Source organism: Haliotis rufescens, unplaced genomic scaffold (genome assembly GCF_023055435.1).
Source record: "Haliotis rufescens isolate VD_foot unplaced genomic scaffold, xgHalRufe1.0.p SCAF_32, whole genome shotgun sequence".
Lineage (NCBI taxonomy): Eukaryota > Metazoa > Mollusca > Gastropoda > Lepetellida > Haliotidae > Haliotis > Haliotis rufescens.
The window spans coordinates 171,346-197,755 of NW_025964024.1; the positions used below are offsets into that span (position 1 = coordinate 171,346).

At 39.4% G+C, this 26,410-nt stretch overlaps 1 protein-coding gene across 2 annotated transcripts; it reads left to right on the forward strand.

Moving 5' to 3' along the window:
• The first annotated feature begins 1,174 nt into the window (after positions 1-1,174).
• LOC124149108 (blood vessel epicardial substance-like) lies at positions 1,175-25,244 on the forward strand. 2 transcript variants are annotated; one of them, XM_048380736.1, is made up of 7 exons: positions 1,175-1,375; positions 9,633-9,858; positions 11,176-11,365; positions 12,974-13,096; positions 16,962-17,220; positions 17,887-18,043; positions 24,528-25,244. In XM_048380736.1, exons 1-7 carry the CDS (start codon positions 1,337-1,339, stop codon positions 24,548-24,550), a joined length of 1,017 nt encoding a protein of 338 aa, XP_048236693.1. In that variant the 5' UTR covers positions 1,175-1,336; the 3' UTR covers positions 24,551-25,244. The 2 variants fall into 2 exon arrangements, with proteins under 2 accessions (XP_048236693.1, XP_046376429.1); XM_046520473.2 differs by lacking the exon at positions 24,528-25,244 and adding an exon at positions 22,325-22,554 and having other exon boundaries at positions 1,179-1,375.
• Positions 25,245-26,410: the final 1,166 nt, after the last annotated feature.

Sequence of the window (26,410 nt, forward strand, 5' to 3'; positions counted from 1 at the left end):
TGTTGAGAGAGACTCGTGGGGTGGTCCGAGCATCATGGTGTGGGGTGAAATCGGTCTTGCACAGAGGGTCGGCCATGTGGTCTTACAGAACATCGGTCCAGGGGGAGCCAATGGTGTCACAGCAGCTCGGTACATTGATTAAGTTTTTAGACCTCACGCCATACCTCATTAGGCACGTCGCAGCAACCACGAGTTTCAGTATGATAACGCCCGTGCCAACACTGCGAGAACATCAAGAGACTTCCTCCAGCAGAATGGCATCAGAACCATGCAGTGGCCTGCCCTCAGTCCCGATTCAAATCCCATTGAGGACCTGTGGGACGAGATTCAAAGACGGCTGAATAACGTCCGACCAACGCCGACAACTGCAGCTGAACTGCGTCAGGCATTCCTCCAGAGTGTGGGCTCAAGTGCCTAGGGCCTTCATCGACCGCCTCATCCATTCCATGTACGAGTATCGACGTTGCACGGCAGTCATCAATCCACATGGCGGACACACGAAATACTAACTTGTGATGCCATTTTCTCAGAGACATTTGTCACTTTAATTTCAACCTTGATGATAAGTTTTGCCAAGTTTCATCTTTTTAATATGTCTCAAAGTATGCTTACAGCGTTTCGACAAAAAAGGTTTCTCATATATCTATCCATGGTGACGTTTCGTTTGCGGTTCAGTATACATATGTAATATATACACAGTAACTAATAATTCTTTGACAATTTATAAATTCGGACCCCCAGTTACATCCGGGTGAGAATTGGTCTTCAGTAACCCATGCTTGTCGTAAGAGGCGGCTATTTTTAAACGGAATCGGGTGGTCAGACTCGCTGACTTGGTAGATGCATGTCATCGTATTCACATTGTGTAGAATGAAGCTCCTGTCAATCACTGGTTTTTCTGGTCCAGACGTTACTGTTTACACAGTCATATAGATGGAATGTTGCTGAGTGCGGTGTTAAATCAACAACAAACAAAACAGTTTCGGAAATATCACATGTTAATCGTTTTACGTTTAAGATAATGCGGTAAAACTTATACCAACTTCGATGTTGTATCGGGCTGTTTAATTTTAATTTTGTTTCCGAAATCGGATTTTCAGCAGTTATCCTCGATATTTTACGTGCGCATCCTTCTTAAGAGAAAACGCGATCAATAACTCGCTGTGAATAACGTCTTTGAAAACAACCACCTGTTGAGCCTTGACATTCATTGCGCATGTGCAGTATCACCGGGAACTTGTTGATTCCATGTTCCTGAATCACATGCAACACGTGCTGTACGTGCAAATAAGCGAGTGTCAGCAGGGATAGGTGAAATACACGAGAGAAGTTCCGTATGCTACTTACATCCAACATGGCAGTCTATAACGGCAAGGTAGGTTACGAAGCATTTCCAGGATCGTCATGGAATCACTATTGGCACCATCGGTAGCAATCGTATAGAGTACGAGAAGAGCCAAGGTTATCATCTCCGTTTAAATATATAACCGTAGTAAATTATTATTATTTTATTTCAGAAAGAGCAAACTGATCACGATTCATGCTATTCACGAATAGCGACCGCTAGTTCGCCAATAGTGTGTCATATTAGCTAATGATATCGTTGCCAAGACAACTATTGTATTTTGGTTACATCGACCAGATTTAGACTTCTGAGTGGGAAAACTAGCTCTGTGTTTTGAGAAATCTTGCCATATCGGTGCCCTTCAATATCGCATCTACAAGTGGGTATTACACTATGTTTATACAGCGTTATCACGTTAAATTATGCTATTGTTGATGCATCGTATTCGTCCATTGTATTTAAGATTTGTTAACAGCTGGCTAATATCAACATTTATCCAATATTTTCCTTATTATCGTTGATGTTACATGTTTTATGGAGACGTTGTCTGCATTTTAAAGTATAAATTGAAAAACCTTAATCTATTCAAGGCTTCTTATAACCACAACACATGCTTCAATTATGTCTAATTCGTACTTTTGTGTCATCCATTTTTTTACATTTTTGTAGCTGCATTTTTAAGTATAAATGAATGACACAAAAGTACGAATAAGAGATAATTGAAGCATGTGTTGTGGTTATAAGAAGCCTTGAATAGATTGAGGCTCAATGTGTGGCTTGGGCAAAATGAAAATTAATGGATTCAATAAGCTTTTAATTGTTAGTGACTTAGTGCATCGGCAACGTTAAATTCCATTTCATCCCGCCTCACCTCACCTCACCTCACCTCGCCTTGTCTCATCCATTAAAGTAGACATTTTCACCTGGTAATGGTGCTTGTTGCCACTCACGGGCGAGAGGTTGTAAAATGGGGTATGTGTGCAACTGAGACATTGTCACTCTTTTATTATGGCAACTGATAGTACAGACAGATATATAGTTGCCAAAATCTAGTCCCCGTTTATAGTTGTACTGCTGGACAAAACTCTCTGTTGCTTTGGTCGATATTGCTACAATGTCTGCAGTGTATGGTTGGCTCTGTGAACATGTCAAGACGAAGGGAGATAATCCAGACCCAACAATCGCTACCTTTTTGTAGTTTGGCTGGTGATTTAAGACGTGGGCATTTTCGCAGATATTGTCGAAAACAATAAAAAAAAATATACCATATTGAGCTTATGACAAGATGATATGTGCACAGTAGGGTGTCGGGTAGCAATAAGCTGGTAATATGATATTAATTAGTTTAGGCTTACAATGTGAAGCCTAAACTAATTGATGTCTTTTTATTGAAATAATTTATAATCATGGGATTTCCATCACTCTTTATTTCCAGTGTGAACAGTAAGGCATTTTTGTTCTTTTGATGTTCATTTTTAGGATAAAAAAGCCAGTGTCTCAGAAATTGGAGAAATATTGATGTTTTGTACTAAAAGAGATAGTTTGAGGGAAGGGACACCACACACAACAAGTTACATGACCATGCTGTGAGTGATTGAGCGGTTTTGGGTGATTGAGCGGTCGTCAGTGATTGATCGGTTGTCAGAGATTGAGCTTTTGTCAGTACAAACTTAGTTGAAATGTTGGTGAAGCTACAATTTTCTACAATGATTAGTAGGTCGTTATATACCCATGCTATGCTGTTGGTTTCTGTTAAAGAATCTGTGACACATGAAGATCCGGGGTAGAATAGTTCTTCAGCAAACCATGCTTGCCGTAAAAGGCGACTATGCTTGTCGTAAGAGGCGACTAACAGGATCGTTTGGCCAGGCTCGCTGACTTGGTTGAGGCAAGTTATCGTATCCCAATTGCGTGGATCGATGCTATTGATGTGAATCATTGGATTGTCTCTCCAGATTCGATTATTTACAGACTGTCGCCATATAGCTGGAATATTGCAGAGTGCTGCATTAAACAACTAACAAACAATTAACAATCTGTAAAATAAACAAAAAATGTGGACAGTCATGTATTTTTTGTGTTCTTAGTCGGGTGTGCATATTAAAATTACTCCCATTTTCTTTCTGGAAGGCGGTTAGGGGTGCTTTCGGGACCTGGCTACTCTATGCATCAAATATGGAAATTTTAGATAAGATATTTTCAATGCTAATAATACATTAACTAGGATCTCCCTCAATGTGATAATAGTGCCAAGAGGGACTTGTATCACTTAAAGGTGGAAAATTATCCATTCATCCATGCAATTGGTTGGTTTGTTGGTTTGTTGTTTAACGCCGCACTCAGTAATATTCCAGCTATATGACGGCGGTCTGTAAATAATCGAGTCTGGACCAGACAATCCAGTTATTAATATCATGAGCATCGATCCACGCAATTTGGATCGATGACATGCATCAAACCAAGTCAGCGACCCTGACCACCCGTTCCTGTTAGTCGCCTTTTACGACAAGCATAGTCACCTTTAGGGCAAGCATGGGTTGCTGAAGACCTATTCTACCCCAGAATCTTCACGGGTCCCATGCAATAGGGATGTGATGACATGCATCAACTAAGTCTGACCACCCTATTTATTCAGTGGCCTCTTATGACCAGCATAGGTTGCTGAAGACATATATTCCAACCAAGATTTGACATGGGGTACTGAGCAAAAATAACAGGTGTGAAGCACGGAAGAAAACCCTAGAATACTGCTGGCTAAAAGTAGTAGATTTATACACTCTACCCAGTGCAGCAACAAAGGAGCATGTCTTTGAAGACCAGTTTCACAAAGAGCCATGAACAGAATTGCTTTCACATGTTGGTAATGAAGTAGCAGATGTTTAATTTATGGGAAAAATATTAGGTGTTTTCAGATATGCAGGTGTTATTGAATATTCAATGCTTATACATTTTATTTGGAAATGAAGGCATTATCCGGAGGTTCATATTCAAATATTCAATAACACCTGCAAAATGTTTATTTATGACTCAGTTGACGCATGTAATCATAGCCCAATTGTATGGTTAGATCCTCATGATGTCAGTCACTGGCTTGTCTGGTCCAGACTTTACATTTTACAGATCGCCATCATATAGCTGGAATATTGCTGAGTGTAGCGTAAAACAACAAACAAACAAACATATTTATCGGATCTTGGGACCAAGTAATCTAATTGTTTTATCACACCAATAACACCCGCCATGATATGATAAACAAGGGCGGTAATTAACATGGTAACAACCTGTGACCAAAGACCGTCGACGTCACTCCTTCAAGTCAGAAACACATGATCCAACCACCCTCAGGGTCTGGTCATTTATTTTTGGGTGGAATGGTCAGGGGCAATCGGAGGAGTCACTGGAAAATATTACAGTCTCTAGGGGAGGGTCATAAAAATATACAAATATTCCGAGAGGTACATAAGGAAATGGATAGTTTATAATATAATATTAAGTTCTTTGACATTTTGTCTTTTCAGGAAGGTCATAATAAACTGTACAAGGACATGGGGAAGGTCATGTAAAATATGCCAAGCATAAGGGAAGGGTCATCTAGACACACACGCACGCACGCACGCACACACGCACACACACACACGCGCACACACACACATACACCACACCTGTATTGCCAAACTAATTCCACATTCGTATTGCTATTTAGGATTTATCAGTACAATTGCCATGACAACCGAGACATTTAAAAATATCTCTAGATGTTTACTCTGAGTCATCTTTGAAGCCGGCTATCAGCTGTTAATGTCACAGAGCTGTGCTTCAAATGAAAAGCAGAAATATCCTGCAAGCAACCCAGGTGACATTTTGTGGAGTGCTGCCAGCCCTGGCATCTGATACTGTGACATGGTATTGCCATGTAACTAAACAGGGTCATGCAGATTAGTGGTAAGTTTTTGTATTTCTTTTCTGATCCTCAGGAATTAGAAGTTGAATCATGAATTTGAATGTGCATTATTCTGTCTGTTGTGCCTTGAAGTTTCTTTTTTTCGTCATCATTTGAAATATGATTGAGATTATGTTAAAATGTCATAGTATGTGGCAATTCACCAAGTCTACTTTGTGAAAGATTTTACTAATGGGTATTTCAATATAATCCTATAGATGGTATTTTTCAATTAGAAAACCATATTGTTCAGTGATTTTGATTGACGTAGTGATGAGGTTGATGCACATTATTGTTTTTGTTTGTTTTGTTTGTTGTTCAACTCCGCACTCAGCAATATTCCAGCTATGTGATGGCGGTCTGTAAATAATCCGAGTCTAGGCCAATGATGACATTCATTAACCAAGTCAGCGAACCTGACCACCCGATCCCGTTAGTCGTCTCTTACGACAAGCATAGTCGCCTTTTACGGCAAGCATGGTTTGCTGAAGAACTATTCTAACCCGGATCTTCACGGGTAGCCCATAAAGTTGATGGGTTTGGGTGCCAAAAGTTTCGCTGTTGCAGAAATCATTCCACGACATAAAGGACTGCATATTTGATATTCTGAGGGGGCCTGGGATTTAGTCTGGAGATTAGACCAGATACAATTTAATTTAAAATATCAGACTGAATATTTTAAAAGAAAACACATGGCAACAATGTAATGTTTTTACAACAGTCTGAAGAATTTTCCTCCGAATTGCTCCACACTGGTGGGATGAATCTTGTTTATTTGCCTAACATGGGATAGACACAGACACTAGTCCGTAGGTCCAAGACTAGTAACAATCTAGGCCGACAAGTTGGTTTTGTTCCCATAAGTAGTTATTTTACATAACCACTTGTCCAAAAATGATCAGCACACTATTTAGTTATGACCAATGGTGTCCAGCACTGCTAGCCAACAATCAGTTGTTGTGTATGATATTATTATCCCATATGGTCACATAAAGATTTGTTGTAGCACATGTGTACTTAACCCTAGATGGATTTTCATTGGTCAGGTAAACCTCGCACCGGTCGCACCGCTTTCTTTCATTATGTTTGCTACAAAATATTACGGAATATAAAAGTCTCCTTTTAACGAGACAATCTGTTTCGTAAAAATAAAACTCTTAATCTAGGAATAAATATGACACAAGACATATCTTTTACACAAAACATTTATTCATACACCCAATAATTACAGCAATACAGATATTAAAAAATATAGTAGACCGCAACATGGCTTCTATTATACTTCTATTATAGAGAGATGGTAAATGCAACTCAGATAGGGAATTAGATGAGGTGTGGTCATCATTTGGGCAATAGTAATCCCCAAGCCACAATACATTGGTGGCTAAATACCTTCCATTTTGGCATGCGACCTGTGAAGATCCGGGTTGGAATAGGTATCCAGCTTATCGTAAGAGGCGACTAACAGGATCGGGTAGTCAGGCTCGCTGACTTGGTAGATGCATTTCATTGTACCCCAATGGCTTAGATCGATGCTCATGATGTTAATCACTCGTTCAGGGTCAATTATTTACAGAACGACGTCATAAAACTGGAACATTGCTGAATGAGATGTTAACAATTAACGGACGACGAACATATATAGCGGGTTTTTGGATTTTCTTGTGAAATAACATGTACTTGGAATATTGCTAAGTGCGGCATTAAACAACAAAAAAAGAAAGAAAACGGTTTGGCATGCAGTCATGCACACCACAAAGAGTTGCGTCCTAAAGTAGTGCACAACTTACATGTGTCATCAACACAGGTGGAGCCATGTCATCTGATTTTGTCCACACAATATTTGGCTGTTCAATGCATAGTGGGGTCTTCCACATCAATGTTGGGTCAGACGCAAAACGTCGACACATTGCTAACTTTCCCATCATCAGTATTCCGTCTGATGAGTAGACAGTCCGTTTGTACATGCCACAGTTCCTTGTTCTTCTTTATTTATATCTTGTAGTTAGTTCCCTTGCTCGCCTTCACCTCAAACAAAAAAACACAGTTTTCCTGGCCTAGTGTTTTGAACGTTTGAGATCACGTGTGACAGGAAGGTTTAATCGTCAAAAGATGGTTTTACATCATTTCTTAAATGCATTTTCAAGCGACACTTTTGTCAGTTATTATTTGAATACTGGCGAAAGGCATCTATTTTGTTGTATTTTCATATGATATATGTACGCGACCTTTGCGTCATTCTACATTTAGTTGTCGTTGGGTAAACGAATTTGATTTATCTCGTTGCTTTTAATAAAAAAGATAATAAATAATAAGGACATCAAAATACTTGCTCGTGTATTAAACTCTATATAATTCACAGCTAGAATGTGAATTAAACGGGGGCAATTATGTGAGTCAGGTGAGCTAAATTCTATTCCCTGTTGGCCATCTACTTTAGTTTGGTAAATATGCTGTTTAAATTTGTCCGTTACTTTGACAACCTCATTAAGATAAGTGATATGCCTTTTATGTCATGTTGGGAAAACTCCATTATCGTCTCAAATAATAACTTGGTATAGGATTACACGTAAATTCAAAACTAAAACAAAATTACTTTCATGCACTTCATTGTCTCAAAAGGGAACTGTTGATTGCATTATAGCATGACATGATTACATTCTTTAAATCTCTGCACTTTGGCTAATTGAATTCCCAAATGTCCACATTTTGCAACTAACGCAATGTTGCCGAAGCAACACATTAGAAACCTATATATTAAGAACATTTCAGAGCAAGTTTGAGAGATGAGAGACAGCTGCGGCTGCTGCTGTTAACAATTGCTTGGTATTTGAACTAATGCCTTTGGTAGATTTAAAAGACTTAAAATAGATTCCTAACTGGATGACTAATACGAGTTTTATTTTGGCATCTCATGTTGTTCCAATATTGTAGGGAATCATTGTGGGTTTTTTTCAATTCATTGCATCATTTCAAAGATGCATTGTTGAAATCAATATGAAGTGGACGTTGTCACACAGACAGGTAAGCATATGTACTGGACAATTATTGATTCTTGGTGATCATTATATGTGGCAGATCCAGGAATGGTCCCTTTTCTTCCCCCAAGGCAACAAGTTGTCAGAGAGACCGGAACATAACTCGTAAACTGTTCAATATTACTTTGTGAATCTTTGTTTGCACATGAGTTAAGTGCTGTACCCGTACCATTTGCGGTCAGAAATTTAAGAAATTTTAGAATTGCAGTGTTTCCTCGCTAATGCACCCTTCGAAATAGCGCTAACTCGGTTATAGTGAGCGGTAACTCATGGCTTCCAAAAGTTATGTACATTATTAATAAACTCAAAGTTTTGCACTGACATGGCTACAATGTGTGAAGCCCATTTCTGGTGTCCCCCGCTGTGATATTGCTGGAATATTGCTAAAAGCGACGTAAAACCATACGCACGCACTCACTCACTCACTCACTCACTCACTCACTCACTCACTCACTCACTCACTCACTCACTCACTCAGTATGTTTTCAGAAATATTTGGATGATGACCAGCATGCACAAGACTATTTAGTAAACAGGGAATAGACAGAAGTTAATGGGATTAAAAGGTACATTTTTATTATTCACTGAATTTTACAAAAACTAAAGGCAGGTCTTAAACCACAGCCAAATGAACTGCCAGACAAAAGAAAGTATATGTTAGAAATGTGGATATGAATAAATATGCAAACATTATCAAAATGTTACAAGGCTAAAAACAGTCGCTACAAAACTGCACACCTTAAGGTCCAAAAAACAACTATGATACCCGTATCAAATACATCACCATTAAATAACCTTTCTTGATTGTTTGATTTTTAGCCACTATCAAAAATGGGTATACATTTTCTTTTACCAAGCAGTTTACTCAAGTTCCATTAAAATGATATTGTGTACACATTGAACAGTACATGCACATGTAACTCTTCACTTTCCACTGAAACTCATGGCCCTGGTATCTATATACATTTCTAGGTGCTGTTGTGTAAAGTATATTGGTTGGAGTAGTGAGTGAGTGAGTATGGTTTTACGCCGCTTTTAGCAATATTCCAGCAATATCACGGCGGGGGACACCAGATGGGCTTCACACATTGTACCCATGTCGGGAATCGAACCCGGGTCTTCGGCGTGACGAGCGAACGCTTTAACCACTAGGCTACCCGACCGCCCTGGTTGGAATACATGTGACCCAAATGACGAATGCCCAATATATCACAATATCTGGCTTCGCTTTTCGAAACTGGTATCACAAGAGTTGTTACTGTAGTTATGTTTCTTTGACTTATAAGTCTTTTGTTTAATCTTTTTACAGGCAAATTTCTCTGAGGGCCAGAATTCATCCTTCAAGTTTGTCCTTGACCTTAACTACACAAACGTGGTCAATCAAGAGATGTGGATGGAAAGGCTGATTGGTTGTAACAACTGGGAGCCAACCAATCATATGCTGTTTCAGCTGGCCAATGTGGCAGTGTTGGTTGGCTTGTGTGCACCAGACACAACATATGGAGCCTTGTTTCTGCATATTTTCTTTGTGTTTGGTAAGTGAACAACTTAACAGAATGAGTTCTAATTATGACATAAGGTAGCTTGGTTTATTGATCTGCCATCCTGATGTTTAAAAAAAAAGTGAAATAAAAATAATATTTTTATGTTGTAAGTCAGAAGTGGAAGCGTCGTTCCTGTTTTACTTGTCACGAAGAACATACCACTTTTCCGTATTTCTCTTTATATGTATTTCACTTAAGCAGTGTATGTCTTTGTGTCATGTATATTTTCAAACATCTAGCCATGTAGCTTTATTTTGTTCAGTCAGAAAATGGAAGAGTATGTCTGTGTGCCTATCTGACCTTAGAGTGGCATGTGCACTTTAAGGTTTTTGGTCTTTTCTTGTGTATTCATTCTCTTGTTTCCTGAGTGCATTTGTGAGGGCGCTGGTAGCCAAATGGTGTAACTACTCAACACTTGTTTATCAGAGTTGGCTGGGTCAGGATCTGTTGGTCTGGTTGGAATCATAAAGTTGTTGTGTTATTTTCCCTTGATCTATTGATCAGTACTGGCCATTACGTACAATGTTGCAAGCCTGAGTTGCTTGGAGCTTGGAGTCTGCTTCTCTACTTCCTCAGGGTTTCTTCTGCTCTCCACTTCATCCTGATACTTCTTGTTCTTCCTCAGGTTTTCTGCTGCTGTTCACCTGGTCCAGATACTACTTTTACTTCCTCCTGGTTTCTCAGGATTTCTACTGCTGTCCATCTGGTCCAGATACTGCTTCTACTTCCTCATTGTTTCTCAGGGTTTCTACTGCTGTCCATCTGGTCCAGATACTGCTTCTACTTCCTCAGGATTTCTACTGCCGTCCACCTGGTCCAGATACTGCTTCTACTTCCTCATTGTTTCTCAGGGTTTCTACTGCTATCCACCTGGTCCTGATACTTCTTCTTCTTCCTCGGGGTTTCTACTGCTATCCACCTGGTCCTGATACTTCTTCTTCTTCCTCGGGGTTTCTACTGCTGTCCACATCATCCTGATACTGCTTCTACTTCCTCAGGGTTTCTCAGGGTTTCTGCTGCCGTCCATCTGGTCCTGATACTGCTTCTACTTCATCATAGATATTCTGCTGCTGTCCATCTGGTCCAGATACTGCTTCTACTTCCTCAGGGTTTCTACTGCTGTCCACTTCATCCTGATACTTCTTCTTCTTCCTCAGGTTTATTGCTGCTGTCCACCTGGTCCTGACACTGCTTTTACTTCATCATAGATATTCTGCTGCTGTCCACCCGGTTCTGATACTTCTTCTACTTCCACAGGGTTTCTTCTGCTGCTGTCCATCTGTTCTTCATATTGTTTTATTTCCTCAGGGTTTCTGCTATTGTCCATCTGGTCCTGGGTGATCTTGTGTGCCCCCGACTTCTTCTCATGGAACTTTGCCTTTATGCTGATCAATGGTGTACAGACGCTGTTCCTCATGTATCGCATCCGACCTGTCAAGTTCTGTGAGGAACTGGAGGATGTATACAGCTCCACGTTTGAACCTCTCAGAGTTCCAAGGTATTAACACTGACTCAATAGTCAACTTCCCATTATTATGTCGAGCAATATAACAGCAGCTCAACCCTTGGTGTCTACATTTCTTCCATTTTTGAGCTGCAAAGATACAGTTCTAACTGGAGCCTGTTTCTTATACTGTGACGTAACTACATATATGCAAAACAACACTTGCCTACACAAATTGTTTTTACGTGCCTTTCGCGGCAATCCATCGGTCTGTCCGATAGAGTGAACGTCACAGTCAGACGTTGTTGACAGTCGGCCTGTCCTGTTATAACGTTACAGTCAGATGTACACACACCGACAAAACGAAACACGGTAACAATTAGAACATATTTCGGCCAAATCCAACTGTTTTAATTCGTGGAAAAGCTTCCAAGTTGCAGAGGTCTTCAAGCACAGATATGGAAACTGATCCCACTTGGCTAGTGCCCTCGCAAAACTGTTTCGCAATTTATATCTCTAAAGTTGCCGAAACTTGTAAACACTTAGACAGTTAGACACTGATTTTCTGTTTTTTAGACTATTCTTGTGATAATGATAGCAATTATCCCAGCAGTTTCTCCAGATTCCCGATGGTTAATTCTGACTCGATCGCCAGATGACAGGAGCAATATCATGTTTGTTTATAAACACTGAAAGTACTTGACCTATGATATTTGCATCTCTATCCGCATATGACCCCAACAGGTATCATTTTTATAGCTTTATGCTGCCGAGAAACCTACCCATTATATGATAAAAGCTGATACAAGATCGTTGTTTGGAAAAGGGTTCTGCTGTGACCCTAAATTTACCTAACTTCCCCTGTCTTACTAAGTAATTCAGAACATGAGTGAGTGAGTGAGTTTGATTTTACGCCGCTTTTAGCAATGTTCCAGCAATATCACTGCGGGGGACACCAGGCATGGGCTTCACACATTGTACACATGTCGGGAATCGAACGTTTTAACCATTAAGCTACCCGACCGCCCCTCAGAACATGAGCGATAACGATTGTGTCAAGATAATGACCTTTTATCAACACGAGAATTGTTCAAAGTAAGCTGGAATATAATTCTATGCACACTTGCAAAAACTAAATTTCTTGATTCTTTTCTTTCTCTCACAAGTATGGAAGTGGTGCCCCACTACAGATTGATGTCCATGAAGACGTTCCCATGGGGTTAATTGAACATATCACGATCTGAATCATGCATATGGTGGATTCCACCACCAACTGTGGGGTTCAAGCAATTATATTGAATAATACAGAGTAATTCCCTTAGTTCTGTCAAATTGTTGGGAACCCGTGAAGATCCGGGCTACAGTAGGTCTTCAGCAACCCATGCTTGCCGTAAAAAGCGACTATGTTTGTCGTAAGAGGCGACTAACGGGAGCGGGTGGTCAGGCTCGCTGACTTGGTTGATGCATGTCATCGTGTCCCAATTGCGTGGGTCGATGCTCATGATGTCAATCACTGGATTGTGTGGTCCAGACTTGATTATTTACAAACCGCCGTCATATAGCTGGAATATTGCTGAGTGTGGCGTTAAACAAACAAACAAAAAAGCAAATTGTTGGGTATGCATCCAAGTGAAACGTAACATTTGTTATTTGTTCCAACAGGTCTGTGTTCAAGAAACTTGTAAGCCCGGAATATTGTACTCTGATGAATCTTCATGAAGGTGAAGCTTATGCCACACAGTCCATCACCAAGACTGACAAGCTTGGCATCCTCATCTCAGGACAGTGAGTACATCATGGGTACACTTCATGTTACAAGTGAGTGAGTAAGCTGGGAAAATGCTGCTTTGAACTGTATTTCAGTTATATTACAGCATGTCAGCATGTTCCATTGTATGTTTGAACCAGTAGATCTTTTACCAAGAAATAACTCTTGAAAGTAACCGTAATGCCACTTTTGCTTGAAATGTGTGTGGCTGTTCCTAAATTTGCTGGAGCTGTACAAGGAAACCTCAAAGTTTAAGCTTAGCTGGACATCTATCCAAACCAACTGAATACAGGCTAGCACCTTTCAGCCAGTCTGCAACAGACTTGTCGCCAGATTGTGTAATTCACATTAAAGGGCTTTCTGGATTATTTGCTGCTGATCCAGCTCCTTGTACAAGAATTCCAAGGCATTTCACTACGGGGTATGAGGCATACTGGTGAGCTTAAGACAGTTGGTAGTCACTACAATAAAGTGTTCAAAGGAAGCTTCAGATGTCAAATCAAAGTGCTATTTGATATAACAAAAAAGGGATCCAACTTTTGTTTTATCTGACAAGGGCCCCTGGCGGCCTTGTTGTCTACAGCGAACTGGAATTTACTGTGCAGAGCTGCGACCCTTAAATGTACCAGAAAGAAATATTTGATGGTTTAAATCCCAGTTTTCCCTGATTGTTTCCAGGTCTGTCAAAGTGGTTAAGACCTTCTACTTCTACTGAGCTGCTTCAACATTACGCTGAAACACTGTGACATAATCGCAGCGTTACTCTGCCACACTGACTTGCTTTTACCCTTCAGCTTGCTGACGAGGTTAACCTCTTTGGTTATGTGGACCCGACCTCAGATCAGAAGGTCCATGGTTTGAATCACATCAAGGGACTTGGAAATTGTTGGGCCATTACACCTGTATGACACCTTGTATTATGTGCTTTCACAAAAATGTTGTATGTTTTCTTGTTCTTTGGATACGTTCATAGTTTATTGGAAAACAGGGGCACGGGTGGCCCAGTCGTCCAAGGCGCCGCGATTCGCTGTGCAAAGTTTCGTCCCTTGGGCAAGCCAGAAACCTATGATTGTGGGTTCGAATCCCGTTTTGCCCCGATTATGTTTCTAGGTTTGTCAGCATCATACCCGTGCTCGTGGGTTTCACCGAAATGGTAAACGTCTGAGACCTGCATCACTTCGGGGTTACCTCCCACATTAAGCTGACACGCCGCGATATAACTTGAATACTGTTACAAGCGGCGTTAAACCCAACTCACTCACTGTATTGGAATACATCTGCATTTGTTTGAGGTTTTACATTTTAACCAGAAGCACTTGTCCCAGTGGCTCATTGGTAAAACAGTAGATCACAATGATAAACATTATATGTGAGGCTGTAGGTTCGATTCTTGTCATGGATTTTTCATGTTTGATTTTTTGTTGTTTAACGCCACACTCAGCAATATGCCAGCTATATGACCACGCTCTGTAAATAATCGAGTCTGGACCAGACAATCCAGTGATTGACATCATGAACATCGATCCACGCAATTGGGATCGATGACATGCATAAACAAAGTTAGCGAGGCTGACCACCCGATCCCGTTAGTCGCCTCTTAATACAAGCATATTCGCCTTTTACGGCAAGCATGGGTTGCTGAAGACCTGTTCTACCCTGGATCTTCACGGGTTGAATTTTCATGTTAATCGCGACTCTTAACCAGCAAAAATCAACATTAGATTCATATTAAAAGGACGTTTATAAATATTGTGGAATGTAAATATGATTGGCAATGTTTAGAGTTTCTGCCGAAAACGATTCACTTGGCATAAAAGGCAAATAGCTCTGGAAATTATATGAATGGACAATTGAAAATATGTGATGACACGAGGTGTTCGCTAAAAAGGGTACGCATGTCCTGCCCTACCTGTAGCACCCCCCATTCGTACAATTTGCATAAAAAGGTAAGTGTGTATTGTCTGATGCAGCACAGCAGTACTCCTGACATGCGACATCAGCATGTAGACAAACCAGACAATCAAGTGCTCGATGAACCAGTTATGGTAGAATACTAGCAAGGATACATGCAATTGAGTTTGCGGGCTTTCTACCATTTGAAGAAACCTTAAGAAAAATAGGATGATGTCACTATGGGTTTACAAGTACATAACTTTCATCATGAATATTCATAGGCAATGAGTAATGCCCTGAGAGACGCCTGTTGTTGCTGTTGTTGAAGTTATATGTTGAACTTTGGTTGTTCGACTTTACATGGAAGCAGATACGGATTGTTTAAGAAGAGCACTGTGATGTGCACTGGAAGGATGCTGATGCTGTTTCTGTGTAAGAGGCTGCTCTGTGTCCCCTGGAGTAGCAATTAGATTGTGCACCATGAACACAAACAAGAGCTTTCGTCACTATCATCCCAGTCTCATTGTGGTTGTAGCATGTTTTTATTATGGAAATTTGAGTTGGTTGCAGAAGGAATGAATTATTCACCAAATATGCTTTAGTGTCTACTGGGTCTAGTTTCCCTGTATAGTTTAACATGCTTTCATCAGTCACAGAGGAAATGTCTGTCACCAGCGACTACTTAAGGATATACATGAAACCTTCCATTAACACAGAAGTCCTTCATGCTGTTACTGAATCTGAATACTGCCCAAAAAACAGGATATCGGTTAACTTTTTTTAAAACCGTTACTGACAAAGTGGTTTGTTTTTGGGTGAAGCCATTAGTAAATTGGATGAGCTCTCGTCACACTAGAGGCCTAGCTAAATACAGTAGACTGGTTCATAGTTCAGGTGTCACTTTTTCAGCACTTGTATTCTGAATCTGAAACAAGTTTACAATATCTCTAAATGTGATTACAACAGTATCATTTTCTAAAGACAATTGTTTATCTTATTTACACCCATCGTGCCCATGGTTCAAGTCAGTTAAAACTTGATAACAATTTGTCACCGAAAATCAAAGCAGAATGAATTGATGATTATCCCTTGAACAGTCTGTGTCGGAAACCTTAAAGTCTATTGGCCCGAACTTGTCACTTGACATAATTTTAAATAGGTTTTAGTGTTAATGGGTCGACTTTCATTGGCAGAGCCTACTGGACTGAAATAATTTCACTAGACTTGGACTGGTTAAAGTCACACAATGCTTGTAATTGTCTTTCAGTTTCGGTATTCGGTATTCAGTTTCGACCTTTCTCTGTGTATATTGCTATTACCTGACAATTTGAAGCTGGTTCAATCATTTGGAATCGTGAAAGCAAATCCAAACAGCAACTGAGTGTCTTAAGAGTTACGTGCAAAAAGTAGTGGCAACAGGCTTTGTCAGTTTGTTCATAGTTCTGAAATTACACAGATCGGTTCCTTGTTCTTGCAGACAAATCCCCTTGCGAATGCCCCAATTGTTCTTGCAGATGGCTCTTGTTGTTCTTGCATATAATTCATTTGTTTTTGTACATGACTCAGGGATTTATCTCAGATTCCAATCTAAGTGCTCTTTGCGGTCAAATGGGAAACAAATCTTGATATTGTTCAAAATTGGATTTTTGCAGTTCATATTTTTGTAAATTCTGAGGAATTGGGGAATGGTAAATTCAAATTGGGAATTTTTACTTTCATTTGCTGCAGACCGAATATATGTCCCTGAGAAGGTCTAGATATATCCCAGCCATTACCTTGTTCTGGTACATAATTACCTTTTTCTTGTATATTATACCTTGTTCTTGTATATAATACCTTGTTCTTGTATACAATACTTTGCTCTCGTATAAAATACCTTGTTCTTGTGCACAATACCTTGTTCTTGTAAATCATACCTTGTTCTAGTATACAATACCTTGTTCTTGTATATAATACCATGTTCGTATATGTCATATCTTGTTCTTGCAGAATGAATGTATACAGCAACAGGAACCTACTGCATACAATCCGCTCCAAGCAGTTCATTGACTCTCCTGAGTTTGAGTCCAGTATAAGTGGAGATGAGAAGTTCCAGGTGTCTGTCATAGCAGCAAGCATGTGTCGCTACATCTTCTGGCCGCGTCGCAGTCTGGAGTACCTTCTGGTGAAAGAACCCTACCTTGCCAACATCATGAACACCATGCTGGGAAGGGACATTACCAACAAACTGTATGCTCTCAATCAAAAGGTAGGTGTGAGTCAAAAGGTAAAGTATTCATTGAGCATAAGTAAAAGCTTTCAATTTCTTGAAAGTCTTTACCCTTCCTCCAACAGGTTTTGAGATTTGAAATCAGCTGAGTTATTAACCCAGGGTTGTTTCTCAAAGCAAATTCAACCTGTGAAGATCCGGGGTGGAACAGGTCTTGAGCAACCTGTGATTGCTGTAAAAGGCGACTATGCTTGTCGTAAGAGGCGACTAACGGGGATTGGCTGGTCAGGCTAGCTGACTTGTTTGATGCATGTCCCAATTGTGTAGATTCATGCCTATGATGGCAATCACTGGATTGGTTAGTCCAGACTCAATTATTTACAGACCGTTGTCATAAAGCTAGAATATTGCTGAGTGCGACGATAAACAACAAGCATACAAAAAACATATTAAAGCAAATTTAGTTCAAACTAAGCAGTTGAGATCAATTGCAGTTCATTTTCTGTTCTGTTTCTAAAATGGAAATTATTTTGTTTCAGTGGTGTAATGCTAAGTCACCACTGTGCTGAGTGTGGGGTATAATATGAGAAGCTCGTTTCAAGTGACCCCAGCTGTAATTTTGCTGAAATATTGCTGAAAGTTTGTAAAACCATAATCGCTCTAAAGTTGAACCGGTCGGTGATGTTTGTTGTGTTTCTTCTGCAGGTGAGTACCCCTGCTGGTTCCCGTCTGGACATCCGTCTGCCCAGTGTGTCGTCAAGCATCAAGGCCAGACAAGATATCCGCAAGGCCGTGGCAGGCGTTGAACCAGAGGGGGCCATGGATGGTGGAGAGGGGGAACCAGATGAAGACGACGAGGATGGTGAGTCATATTGTCTGTTTGAAATAATTTCTTCAAACAGTTTGTGTGCATGTTGCTACAGTTTTTTTTGTCTCTACACGTGAAAATTCAAATTGTCAATGATGTCATGCATTTTTCATTTTTTGGCATCATTTTGCATGTGTTGTCCCCTGTGACTTATCTAGGATTCTAAACGATGTGCAAATTCAAATTTTATTCCAGATAGGATTTTTTTCAAAATTATTTTCCTCAATTATGAGGTAATTTAACATTTTATTCAGTGTAATTATGTAAAACTAAGCATTGAAGCCTCTTCTTCTGTAATGGTCCTGTTATAAGTGATGGACTAACATCTAGTCTGAAATGAACATATTTTACAGAAAAGTCAAGAGACTCTGATACTGCAGTAATTAAGACTTACCGAATATCACAGACTTGCATAGGGTGTATTTGATAGATTTCATTCAGGGTATGTATGACAGACTATCAGTGATACACAAATTACCTTCAGAAACATAACATTAGTTATTCTTGTGATTATGGACGTAAATTGGGATTTTTTTCAATTTCAATTTGAGAATTTGTATTGACATTTGCTGCAGACTTGGGTCCGATTATCAGCCTCTGTGCAGGTCTAGATAAAAACCCCAATCTGTCTATTCAACTGGAAGGCATTGCACATGTTACATACATAATATATATGTGGCTTACCTTTTTAAATATATTTTGTATTCTGCAGTGCATTCGTAACAAATTTTATATTGTTGCTAATAATCTGTTGCAAACTGTAGGTAGCCATAATACTCCTTAATACAAAATGCAGTGACAATGACAAAGTGATATCGATAGATCATAATAGTAGCTACAATATTTGAGTAAAGCTATCAATTCTTATATCATATATCTGTGTGCTTTCTGTGGGCGTCAAGGGAACACTGCCATATTGTGATTATAAACGTGATACCTCATTGATTTGCTTAGTCAAACATTTGATCACCAAATGGTGGAGATGATCCTTGTTTTCTCAGTAGATATAGAATTTATTCAAACTCATTAGCAGCTGTGGCAGCAAACTTTAATCAAGAAGAACTAATGTTAATACCATGAGACAAAACGTGTGTAGAGACAAAACAAAAATGACTATGATTATCTACATAACCCTTGGGGGATTTTGGGTCTGAATAGGTCTTCAGTAGAACATGTATAGCATGAAGCCAACTAACATGTGGATCGAGTGGTCTGGCTATGTGACTTGTCATCATTTACTGATGGTGTTGACCTTTGCTTATGCTCTTAGTCACCAATTTACCTGGTCCATAGTCCTGTAAAGATTCTGGGTTAGAAATGGTCTTCAGCAACCCATGCTTGTCGTAAGAGGCAACTAACGGGATCGGGTGGTCAGACTCGCTGACTTAATTGATGCATGTCATTGTATCCCAACTGCGTAGATCGATGCTCACGATGTCCATCATCGGATTGCCTGGTCCAGAAATGATTATTTACAGACTCAGTCATGTAGCTGGAATATTGCTGAGTGTGGCGTCAAACAACAAGCAAACAAACAAACCTGGTTCAGAATCGATTATTTACAGGTGGCTGTGATATAACTTGAAAATTGCTGACTGCAGTGTTGGACAACATTTCCCGCACTGACAAGAACTGTTTGCAGCGGCATGATGATCAGATAGGATGGGAAAATGATATTTCTTTTCAGAAACATTTCTTGTTAGTTTCAAACCTTTCATGAACTAAGGTCAAAAATCTATCTCAACATGTTCACCCTCTTTACTTCATGATTTCAAAGTACAAACACAGCATAATCTGTGTGTGAAAAGTAGGTTGTGATTATTAGTTTAAGCTTGTGATGGTGCAGGTTCTATGGTACCAGCAATCACTCATCCTCCGAGACCTCTCCATTCTAGTTTGTACAACCGCACAAACACTCCGCAAACATGTCCTCATAAACTCCACGATCCTCCAGAAATATCCTTGCTGAAATATTACTTCACCAGAATCCGATTCGTTTAGTGAGGCTCCAAATGGGGACATGAAAATATAACATTTTTCATATGAGGAAGATGAATCAAATTTTACCAGATGAACTGCTTCTGATTTGAATGGAATGTATTTTTCTACATCTCAGTTCTAGAAGTGATATTTCTGCATGTGATCTGCCTCTATAATCTGTCGTTATGTGTTGTGTGATGGCTGTGCGTGACGCCCTCGTCAATATCCTCCCACATTGCATCCTTCTGGTATGGATTTCATGGCTTGTGCTGTGTGTCTGATGCACCATTAGCTGTGTGGAGTGTACATTGCATGTGTCAAGGGCTGTGTAGTGGTCTATGCATCAGTGTGTAGAGGGAAAATGTGGTGTTTATATTGGCTCATTATGTGCTTCATTACACTCGTTGGTTAATGTCAGTTTCATAGTGCTAAGTTCCGTTTATGCTGTGTAAGTTTATTGTAGATTGTTGAGTTATTTGCTTATAAGATAATTAAGGTATCATAAGGACAGCATTAATGTAAGCTATTATTAGGACAAAATTAATGTAAGCTATCATAAGAACACTTAATTTAAGCTATCATAAGGGCCATTATGTAATCATTGTAATCCCAAAATTAATGTAAGCTAACATTAATGTATGTTATCATAAGGATGATATTTCTGTAAGCTATCATTAAGGATAATATAGTAAGCTATCATTAGGACACTTAATGTAAGCTATTCTAATGGTAATTATGTAAGCTATCATGAGGACAATATTAATTTAAGGTATCATGAAGACAATATTTGTGTAAGCAATCATAGGGAAATATGCATGTAAGCTATGATAAGGACAATATTAATGTAAGTTTTCGTAAGGACAATATTATTGTAAGCAATCATAAGAACAATATTAGTGTAAGCTATCATAAGGACAATATTAATGTACGCTTTCATAAGGACACTTAATGTATGCTGTCACTAAAACAATATTAGTGTAAGCTTTTATAAGGACACTTAATGTATGCTGTCATAAGAACAATATTAGTGTAAGCTTTTATAAGGACACTTAATGAATGCTGTCACTAAGACAATATTAGTGTAAGCTATTATAAGGACAGTATGCTGTCATAAGAACAATATTAATGTAAGCTATCATAAGGACACTTAATTTATGCTATCATAAGAACACTTAATGTATGCTATCCTTAGGACTATTAATGTAAGCTATTATAAGGACATGTAATGTATGCTGTCATGAGAACAACATTAATGTAAGCTATCATTAAGTTTGTTTGTTTGTCTGTTGTTTAACACTGCACTCAGCAATATTCCAGCTATATGACGGCCTTCATAAGGACACTTAATGTATGCTATCATTAGGACAATATTAAAGTAAGCTATCATAGGGACACTTAATGTATGCTGTCATTAGAACAATATTAATGTTAGGTACCGGTGTCATAAAGATAAAATGCCAAAATTTGTAGTTGGTAAAAGCAAGAAAAATTGTTTACTTATTGGTTCTATTCATTGAGCATGAACATTTGGCCTTTTCTTTTTGCTTCAACAAGTAAACATATACGTTTATGATGTGCAAATCTCCATACTTTCGAAACTTCTTGGGAGCAGTTTCCTGGCTGTAACTAAGTCTCCAAAGAACATCAGCTTATGTAAATGACTTACCCATGATTTCATATTATAAAACACAGCACTAAAACCTTGGAATGAGGTTTCTTTTCGCTTTTATCCCTGTGCTTAGTGGTTGTCAGTTATCCAAATATAGTGGGTGACAAATTGAGAAAAGTGTTTATTATACATGTAGTTGATGCTAATAATTCCAGTAAAACAAAGGACAGCTTCTTTTAAGATTTTTTCGTCTTATTATGCAGGATGTTTTCAATGCAGACTACAATAGTAAAATTGTGATCTTACATCACTTATTTAATTAATTATTTATGCAGCAAATTCACATTTGGGTTTATTTATTCATTTGTCTTCATAAAATATGCACATTGACTTGAGTACCAAAATGCAAACTATGTCATGTTGTCATTATTATTTTTGACAATAACATTTTTTTATGTCTCAAGGCAGTTTAATTAAATAATTAAATAACATATATGTATATTTGTTAAATATGATTCATTTAGAACATACAGAACAGATTGTGGTTATGTTTATTTTATCCAATTAATACATTAGAGAGCACCAGGTTACTAAATAATGACAAATTTACAACTACTTTTGTTTACAAGAGTAAGTTTGAAAATGTTTTCTTTGTTTCTGTGGATTTCCTTGATTGGCCATTTCAGATGCTTATGATGATGACAATGATCAGTGTGAGAAGATGGAGCTACTGAATGGCCATGCAGTCAAGATATTTCCAGCAGCTGTGTCCACCCACAGTGGCTCTCGATCCTCATCACAGGCCTCTGTTAACTCAGGCATACAGATTGACATGTGAGACCAGCAGACAAGTGAAGCTTACCACAGTGGCTTTTGATCCTTCTGACCTGCCTCTGTTAACTCAGGCATACAGATTGACATGGGAGACCAGCAGACAATTGAAGCCGATCACAGTGGCTTTTGATCCTTCTGACATGCCTCTGTTAACTCAGGCATACAGATTGACATGTGAGACCAGCAGACAAGTGAAGCTGACCACAGTGGCTTTTGATCCTTCTGACCTGCCTCTGTTAACTCAGGCATACAGATTGACATGTGAGACCAGCAGACAAGTGAAGCTGACCACAGTGGCTTTTGATCCTTCTGACCTGCCTCGGTTAACTCAGGCATACAGATTGACATGTGAGACCAGCAGACAAGTGAAGCTGACCACAGTGGCTTTTGATCCTTCTGACCTGCCTCTGTTAACTCAGGCATACAGATTGACATGTGAAGCCACTCACAGTGACTCTTGGTCCTGCTGACCTGCCTCTGTTAATTCAGACATACAGAGTGTCTTGTGAAACTAGCAGACAAGTGAAGCCACTCACAGTGGCTTTTGATCCTTCTGACCTGCCTATGTTAACTCAAGCATACAGATTGACAGGGGAAACTTGTGGATTACTTTTTGCAGATATGGCATTTTCACATAGACATGTGAAGTGTGCTGACTTTAACGTGAAACCATCAGATTCATATTAAACTTCTTCATACAGTTTTAAAACTTGCTGACTGACATGGGAAACCATGAAATTGGTATTTGGCACTATCAAATCAAGATGTGGAACGTTCACACTGACATGTGAAACTATCAGCATATTCAGACTGAGATCCCAGTCTTTCAGAAAAACCGACATGTGAAATGTGCAGACTGACTTGTTAACGAGGCTGAAATGTGAAACTTGTAGAATTGGCATGTGAAACATGCAGACTGACATGTGAATGAGACTGACGTGCTAAAGTTGCTGACTTGAAGTACAGACATGTAAAAGTGTATTTAAAACTGATCAGAGATTACCTGTCATTAATGGCATGTTTGAAAATTATAAGTCTGACACAAAGTGATACCTATGTAGTAGACAATTACAGTTGAAAATTTTGTGACCCGGGTTCAATTCCCGACATGGGAACAATGTGTAAAGCCCATTTCTGGTGTCCCACGCCGTGATATTGCTGGAATATTGCTAAAAGCGGCGTAAAACCATACTCACTCAAGGAAGTGAAGGAAGTTTCTGGAGCTATATCACGTACCTTTGTTTTATGAATTATATCTTGAAATGTGAATCTCATTTCTGGAAATCTAATTTAAATTTGAACCAAGTGCAATTCAGAATATATAGTCTGGTCAGAATAAAGGCACATGTATGCTCGATATATTTATAAAACAGGGCCTATGTGCACAAAGTGATTATAGACAAGATTATTGTAACTCGCATTCTTTAAGATAGATGTACAAGACTTGTATATGCTGTGATATATTTGTGAAAGCAGGCCTAGTTTGGTATAGCAATTGTGAAATGTTTGTAAATAGCAAATGTGAAAGTTCGTGTACATATTATCTGTGTTGACATGATTATTGCTGGTGCCATGACAACTGTGACATATGAAAGGTTGTGATATTGTGGGACATACAATGTGAATCCAAATGTCCCACACGTGACTGACAATCCTTATGCTGATGTCATTGTGAGTTTTCAGCTATTCTTAAGCTAGATCACTGTATCACTGTCTTCATTCCAAGCTTTCGGTGGTCTCAGGTGCTCAATATGCTGAGTGGTGCTCCTCAGCACCGAGAAATAAATGTTTGTAAAAATAGAATCAGTGTTCCCGTTTACGGCTAATTGCCAGTTTTTTACTGGTAAAATTAGGCTTGGACCGGTAATTCATGTTACTGTCAGTCCCTGTGGACCGGCAATTATGGGAGGGGTGGGTAGGTGGGTGGGGGCGCAAAGTCCTAACGTCTTTGGTTCAAAACCAATAATTCTCCTGAAAATGATTCTTGGTTTATTAATACCATATCCATCCTCTTGGAGGGAAACATGCTCATGTGGGCTTTCCTTTCTTATTAAGGTGACAAGCTGTGGGAACCTTGAGATCAGAAAATAGTGCCAGTTATCCGTACCATTCACCAAGACCGCCATGGGAGACAGGGCATTCAGTGCTGCTGCACCTGCTTTGTGGAATATTTTCCCCACTGAACTCAGATCGTCTACTTTCCTTGATGAATTCATTAGACATTTGAAAGCAAAACGGTTTTTATTAGATTTTCCTGTTATAACAGTTCAGATGTGTGTGAAATACCGTTCAAAGTGGCTTGACGACCAACTCCATACTCCATGCATCAGTCGAGACCCCTTTAATCCAAAATGCCTGTCATCCAGACAGTTACTTTTGGGAGCATCTTTGTATTGTTAAGGCAGATAACAGATTACAAAGGATTTATAAATCTGGAATTTTTATTTTGGACAATTTCGCTCGGAAGGCCACAGTCTAGATTAACATACCATAAATTAGTATTTTGACATAGACAATATTGATGCAATGCTTCCTCCTGTAGTATTTGTGCTGTGGGATAACCTTTTGGTTAAAGCGATCGCTAGTCACACCGAAGACCCAGGTTTCATTCCCGACATGGGAATAATGTGTGAAGCCCATTTGTGGTTTCCCTCACCGTGATATTGCTGGAATAGTGACAAAAGTGTTGTAAAACTCACTCACTCACTCACTCACGCCTGCACCTTCTTTGAATATGTGTGATGATTGTTAAAGGCAGATCTGAAAATAAAATATGAACATCTATTGATTAGTTTATTTATTATTTGTGATAAAGTGTGTGTTCCTTATTTGCTGAAGTGCCGTCTGAGGAGATCCATATCAAAGTAGGGAAATTCTCAATGTTAGGGGACAGGACGTTGACCGTTCTGAAGCTTTGTTCTTAAACATAAGCCAACAACCCCCATAGGCAGATCAAGGGCCTTTAAAAGCAAAATGTGGTATGTTGTAGGCAGTAAATGATTCTGAGAGGGAATTTTTCATATTTTGGACCCTTCCCTTTTAAAAATGCTGGATCTGCCCTTGACCCCCAAGGTTCAACGATGCTGTGCTGCCTTATTCCGTCTCTGGTCACTACCACACAGTGGAGGCTTATCACATGACCAGACTTTTCTCAAATGCACCTATTCCGAAAAAAGAACAGACTGACCTAATGCAATGATTTCAGTGCGCTTTACATATTGTTTAGCATAATTATGACATGTCTGCCCGCAGGATACTCTGGGTAGGAGAGTGATTAGCTTCATATGGGCGAGGCATATTTACATTGTAATCTATGCTTTGATAAACACTGGTATCTAATCTCATCAAGCTGGCAGTTAATATTTTGTAACTCAGCTGTAAGAAAAACACACAAGCTTTCTCTTCAATTTTCCTCTGATAAAAAAACTGACTGAAGCCAGCTTGTGCAGCACTTGCCTTGTCGGCTTCAATGTGTGGCATGTTAGTATGAACATGAATGGACACTCCAGAGTATTGTCTCTTCAAGGTTACTGACGGGGCACGGTGGCCCAGTCGTCTAAGGCACCGCGATTCGCTGTGCAGAGTTGCGTCCTTTGGGCATGCCAGAAACCTATGATTGTGGGTTCGAATCCCGGTTCGCCCCGATTATGTTTCTAGGTTTGTAGGCACCATACCCGTGCTCGTGGGTTTCACCGAAGTGGTAAACGTCTGAGACCTGCATCACTTCGGGCTTTCCTCCCATATTAAGCTGACACGCCGTGATATAACTGGAATACTGTTCAAAGCGGTGTTAAACCAAACTCACTCACTCACTCAAGGTTACTTACAGTATAAAGAATACTATTAACTTTGGGGAACATGGACAAAGTTTTCCAAATATTTTATCATGTTACATGCCACATATTAAGAATTGGAAATTGTAAAATAAGGGCATATTA

Excerpts from the sequence above, each read along its gene's own strand:
- LOC124149108 (XM_046520473.2), top strand. The coding sequence starts at position 1,337 with ATGCTACTTACATCCAACATGGCAGTCTATAACGGCAAG. Across the intron at positions 13,097-16,961 it reads GGCATCCTCATCTCAGGACA|AATGAATGTATACAGCAACA; the intron begins GTGAGTACATCA and ends TTGTTCTTGCAG. Across the intron at positions 18,044-22,324 it reads AGATGAAGACGACGAGGATG|ATGCTTATGATGATGACAAT; the intron begins GTGAGTCATATT and ends TGGCCATTTCAG.